The sequence below is a fragment of the Cottoperca gobio genome, chromosome 4, assembly GCF_900634415.1.
Source record: "Cottoperca gobio chromosome 4, fCotGob3.1, whole genome shotgun sequence".
In the NCBI taxonomy this organism is placed as follows: Eukaryota; Metazoa; Chordata; class Actinopteri; order Perciformes; family Bovichtidae; genus Cottoperca; species Cottoperca gobio.
In genome coordinates this window covers 13,492,456-13,498,455 of record NC_041358.1, presented here as the reverse complement: position 1 = coordinate 13,498,455, position 6,000 = coordinate 13,492,456, and the positions used below count along the sequence as shown (strand labels likewise).

The 6,000-nt window shown below is 40.7% G+C and overlaps 1 protein-coding gene across 1 annotated transcript in view; it reads right to left on the bottom strand.

The window, feature by feature from the left end:
• Positions 1–434: 434 nt before the first annotated feature.
• The window catches only part of raver2 (ribonucleoprotein, PTB-binding 2), a 72,634-nt gene continuing 67,068 nt past the window's right edge, over positions 435–6,000 (bottom strand). The window contains exons 15-16 of the mRNA XM_029429590.1: positions 4,777–4,995; positions 435–2,669 (exon numbers count right to left, since the gene is read on the bottom strand). Coding sequence (XP_029285450.1) covers positions 2,529–2,669; positions 4,777–4,995 — 360 coding nt within the window. The 3' untranslated portion in view covers positions 435–2,528. The remainder of the gene's footprint in view (positions 2,670–4,776; positions 4,996–6,000) is intronic.

Sequence of the window (6,000 nt, the reverse complement as noted above, 5' to 3'; positions counted from 1 at the left end):
ATGGTTCTACTAACTGAAAGCGAGAAATGTGACACCATGAAACACGTCACAGTAAAAAGTTAGAAAACATGTAGTTGGATGAAGAGAGAAGAACTGAGGGGTATGTATTGGCCTTTAGTCAAACGTTAAGCCATTTTATTAGTACTTAATAAGCGTAGCTGCACACTACACCACCCCTGATACTCAACTCTTCCATTACCTTTGTGTCTGCGCATGAACGCCTCGTGTACTTCCTGTTTACAGCGAGCTGTTGACCCACAGCACATATCTGCACTCTGACGTACATTATCTGATCTCACCTGCTATTGGGTTTCGCAGTGTGTGAGCGTGGTTGCCTTGACGATGCAAGTAATATTCTGCTCCGTGATATACAACCAGATATGAGCAGAATACAAAGACACATACAAACAGGGAAAAAAAGCTTTTACCAAGCATACAAGCCGTTACGTAGGAGTTTAATGCTGTGTGAAGAGTTTACACTAGAAAATAAACATTTTACATTCAACTTTCTACAGTAGAAGGAGCCTTTAGTTATTGCCGGTTTGTGCACATAAAAAAAACCTAATATCCACGCTGTAATATTAAAATACCAAGCCCTTTCCTAAGTACAGAACATTGAACCTTATGGACATGAAGTATTATTCAGTTCAGAGCCTTTGCTCTAATAAAAAAATCATAAAGAAGTCTTTATACACAAAGGATAAAAAAACTTTAGTATTTATTTAAACAGTTGGAAAACATTACTCTCCGAAAATTAGTTTTCTTTTTTTTCTTTTTCTGTTTCCCCCTAAAAAAGGTGCAGAAAATCTACCAGCGCTCATTAAAGAAAAACATGCACAGTGGCTCTTTATATTAGCATGTGACGAGCAAAAAATAAGAAAAATGCTGAACGTTTTTGATTCTGAAGATGAAACAGTCCCTAAAATGAAATGTGTCCCAATCTCATAGTACAGACCAGACAGCATACAAAAACATGCTTTACCCTTTTATAGTAACAGGAAATGATGCAATGTGTGCACCACTGTAGTCAAAAATATCACTGCCAATTATAAAGAGAACGCTAAATGTTTTTCCGGAAATGAAATGTTTTTCTGGAGTGAATTAACCTCCATTAAGCATTTATTTAAATGTGTTTCCCATCTCTGGAAATCTCTATTTCAGGGTTTATCTTAAACATACTGAGTGGTTTCAGTATATATGTTTTTTTGTCACTTGAGCAGTAAAAGCAGCTTTGAGTAGGTATGTAGTATGGATTCGGGACAAACTTACAGTCTAAATACTTTCTGCTCTAACGGCAGCTGGAAATGGAAGTAAAGCTTCAGTCACAGTCCCAACAGATCTCCCTGAAAACACCCTAATGTGTTACAACAGAGAGAAGAGAAAGGACTGTGCCCTAATATTTGGCTTAAATGTTCAAAACCAAACCAGATAACTACATTTAAGTCAACACAATTTGATTCAATATCATTATATTATATTACAAATATATAACAGGATAGACTGAAAAAAGAAATTCAGACACGCAGTAAATGTTTTCCTGTTTTCATGTAGTACAATGCGCTCAAGAGAGAGGGCCGGGAAACGTCCATTAAATTTGATATTGTCTGTTACGCATGGCTTTATATATTCTGTATTACACACTGTATTTACACCAGCCTTTTAGTTCTGTCCAGTCTTTATAAAGAAAGGTCCATTCAATGAGTGAAGCTATTGTAAAAGTCACCACAATTAAGGGCTTTGATTGGTTCAGGCCCCTTTTTTTCCTGATGTGCTCCCAAACCTTGGGATTGAAATGGCTGACACTTCCTACAGAAACAGCATCAACACGCATAAACACACACACACACGCACGCACACACACACGCGCGCACATACACACACACTCTCTACTTCTACGCGGGGGGGGGGGGGGGGCTATAAAAGAGGAAACCTGGGCAATACAAGGAAAAGAGAAAAGACAGTGAAGCGGGTACAAACAGAAGTCAGTTTGACTGACTGATCAAAGCGGCAGTTTGAAAGCAGACAGAGAGGGAGACACCTGACTGTGAGACCAGCCCTAAGACAGTTTCAGCAGGCAGACAGGTCGCCTGGCTGCAGATACAAAAGCAGCTTATACGTACAGATACAGTATACTTTAGTTTACATTATATTAGAAAAAATGTACAAGATAATATTAGTTGAGTACAGTTGACACACTGACTGAGAAACAACAGTTTAAGTTAAAGATTTTAAGGCTTGAACAGGACAAAAGCAACACCGTGTTTGTGTGTGTGTGTGTGTGTGTGTGTGTGTGTGTGTGTGTGTGTGTGTGTGTGTGTGTGTGTACATAAGTGCCAGGATCAAAGAGCACTATGGCTTACTTTCACTTGAGCCATTTGCAACCCCAAATTCTATTAAACTCAATACCTACTGTAGGGATGCAAAATGGCAGCCACAGAAAGGCCACTAGAGGGAGCTGTGACATCCAGCAGACGCTGTGTGTGCGGCCCCCTCCATAAGCTTTAGGCTTTAAGGTGGTTTGGTTCATATTAGAGCCTCTTCCTCTTAAAGTAGTCAGCGTACTGCCCTCCCAGGCCTTGGGAGTGCTGCCCGATGTAGGCGCCATCTGATGATGTCACTTCCTGCACCGCCAGCTGAGGGTACTCCCTCTTATGGCCCCTCGTCTGATTCTGAAGGGATGCAAGTGAGACGAGAGGGAAGAGTTAGAGGTGAAGAAACAGTATGTTATAACATTTAAATGTCTTACATGTTAAAGGAACAGGTCGTGTGTTTGGATCGTAATAATGGAAACTCTTTAAAAGATGATTCATCAAACTGCTACTCATAGTATAGCATGACTTTAAAACATATATATGACATACTATGACTTTATTTATTTATATTTTGACTTACTATACTTTTTGTATGGCATACTGTGACTTTTTAAAAAATCTATTTTATGACATACTATACTATGACTTATTCATGGCATACTATATTATTACTTATTTGTTTGACATGTTGTCTTTAACTCCTTAAGGAACGTGTTTCTTAGCGGAGAAAGAGAGTGAGAGAGAAAACTCATACTTCAGTGTGTTATATATAATGTAATGAAATATAATTGCCATAAATGCAAGTTTGATTGATTTTATGTTAATTTAATGCACAAATTCAAACTCATCTTTATTGTTTTTGGTGTGACATTTTATTGGTTTCATTATGCGTTATTGGGCCTGCAGTCTTCTTCTTGTTGCTGACTTCTTGCTTCTGTGGTTTGCCTACACGAGCTTTTGCAGACATTACATTTCAGTTTATCACTACCGAGTGCTCGCTTACTGTAAATGACACGTGAAACACATGGGAATCATAATGTCTACAGTATATTATCACATTGATCGACACCTTCAGCTGAAAAACTTAAGATAAACTAGAAGAAGAGGTTGGAAAGAGAAAGTGGGAAAAATGATTGTTGTTGAATTTGTCAATGCAAACATCCTGTGTTTGTGTCTAAAGGTCTCTGGTGAGAGAGGGCCACAGAAGCTGTCTGTGCAAACAAATATAAATCTTTCTAGAGACGAGGCTTGGCTCAGGCGTCTGGATCCTGTCTGTTCTCTCGTGCTCTCTGTCTGTCTCCTCCTCTTCTTCTCTCAATAGTTATCACTACCTTAAAAGGTTCAATGTGTTATTTTGAGCCACCTGCTGCATAGAAATAGGGGGCAGTATTTCACCTGTAAACTGGGTCCATATATGTATTGTATTCTAATGTATTCTTTATATTGTGTATTGCATTTACTCCTGTGTAATGCCTGTCAGTCAGTCAGACAAATACAAGGCTGCACTGTAGCTCTATTGCCACACCTCAGACAAAAATGACACACTGAGCATGTAATAGAACACACTGATCTACTATCTCCTTAGTCTGCAGCGGTGGCTCCCAAACATTGTAGCTTGTGAGCCCTGAAAGCAAAGCAGCGTTGTGAGCCGCTCAAACAAAGAGTAATTCAGTAGGTCTCATTGTTAGACACCTGAATAGGTCACAATATCCAATTATTTACCACAAAACAAGCAAAGATTAGTGGAAAGCACTGATGATTATTCTCGATGGAAAAGAACAGCCAATATAAACAACAGCAATAAAGAGTGATCCTGATAAACTATGACCACCAATCATTCACTACAGAATCATAGAGGTGTAAAATAATAGTCTGTGTAATATTGTGCTCTGGCCTTTGTTTAAGGATTAGTTTATTACACATAAATCCTTCTCATTCTGCCAGAGCTCAATGAGCAGGACAGTGATCCATCAGCTCCCCACTGTCAACAGCAGTCATAGGGGAAACACTGAAGTAGTTGAAAAGTTCAAACTTCAAATTTGAAAAAAGCACAACAAAAAAGCCAAAAATGTCACATCCTGTATTACAGACAGTGATGGAAGAAGAATTAAGGAAGTGAAAGTAGCAATACCACAGTGTAAAAAGTTCTATGTTCAAAATCACAAGTTACTAAATATACTTTAAGTACCAAAAGTAATGTAGTCACTATGCAGACTGGCCTCAGAATGACATATATTATAGTGCTGGATTATTATTACTCATGCAATACCGTGTACATCACTTTCACAACATTTGCCTCTGTACTGAAGTAGAAGTATAAAGTCGCATTACATAGAAATACTCAAGTTAAGTACCTCAAACTTGTACTTGAGTACAGTACGTACTTATGTTACTTCCCATCCCCGCTGACAGACGTAGTAAAAGTGTCACATCCTGTATTAAAGAGTGTATCTTCTCTACTCACATAATAGTAGGTGTTCCAGTCGGTGGCGGCAGTGTGTGCGTGCGTGACGGGGTTTGCCGTGGCTACCGCCGGGTGTGGTGCCCCGAGGAAGCCGGGCATTAAAGGCAGGGTGCTGTAGGCTGGGTGCACGGCAGCAGCTGGTAGGACGGCCGGTGGTGGGGCGGCGCCGTTATTGACTGCGTGCAGAGAGACTCCTAGAGGCTTACACACATCTACCTCCTAGAAGAGACAAACACACATCGAACGACAGGGGGTTGACTATCTTAAGACAGAACGTCAGAAAGACAACGCAATAAAGAAAATGTTCTCCAGAGCCCTTACATCTTAGTAACCGACTCACTCTTTTATTACCTCTGCCAAGGAGGTTGTGTTTTCTGTTCGCTTTGTTTGTCAGCAGGATTACTGAACAACTACCAGCCCCGATTTCCATTAAACTTGGTGAAAGGGTGAAGCATGGGCCAAGGAAGGACCCACTAAAATTTCGAAGCAAATCGAATCATGGGGGCGGACACATCGTTATTTTTCACTGCGCTCTTCAAATGCCCTTCTAGTTCATTTATTAACTTAACTTTTCTGCCCCCACTGGCTATTATGAGACATACTGATACTGAGACACACTCTCAGCCGTGTTCACTCATTTGCCTTATGTCTGTTGTTGTATGGCCTTGTGCTATTTCTTGAGGACAGATTGTATCTAGAGGAGACGCTGAGCGCAGACAGAGCAGATGTTGATCTCCCGGTGGCCGGAGGAGCACTGAGATGTAAAGGTGCAAGGTGTAAAGGTGTAATAATGTCAGGAACCCATCGTATCACTTCTTCAAGATATCAGTTTCTCCACCAACAGTAACTCAGTAGACCAGAATGCAACTCTGGCGGCATCTTCAAGCTCGCACAAACACACATCCACAGAGACTCCAGCAGCAGCAGCAGCAGCAGCAGATAAGCCTGGGCCTGGCTGCTCAGGGTGTGTGGAGATGTCTGTATCAGCTGCCGGGTGCAGATGGATGCGTTCCCTCTAACAGGGTATCAGTGTCTTGGAGAGAGGTCACAGACACACTTGTAAATACCAGCATGCTGCTCTGAAGGCCGCAGCTCAGATCGTTTACACTGCGTCTGCAGGGCAGGGTGTTGTTTGTTAGTTAGTTAGCAAAGTTTTAAAGAGCTTCTGTTTTATATGGAGCCGGTCAGGTATCATGGATCACATTTTCTCATAATTTCTACTAA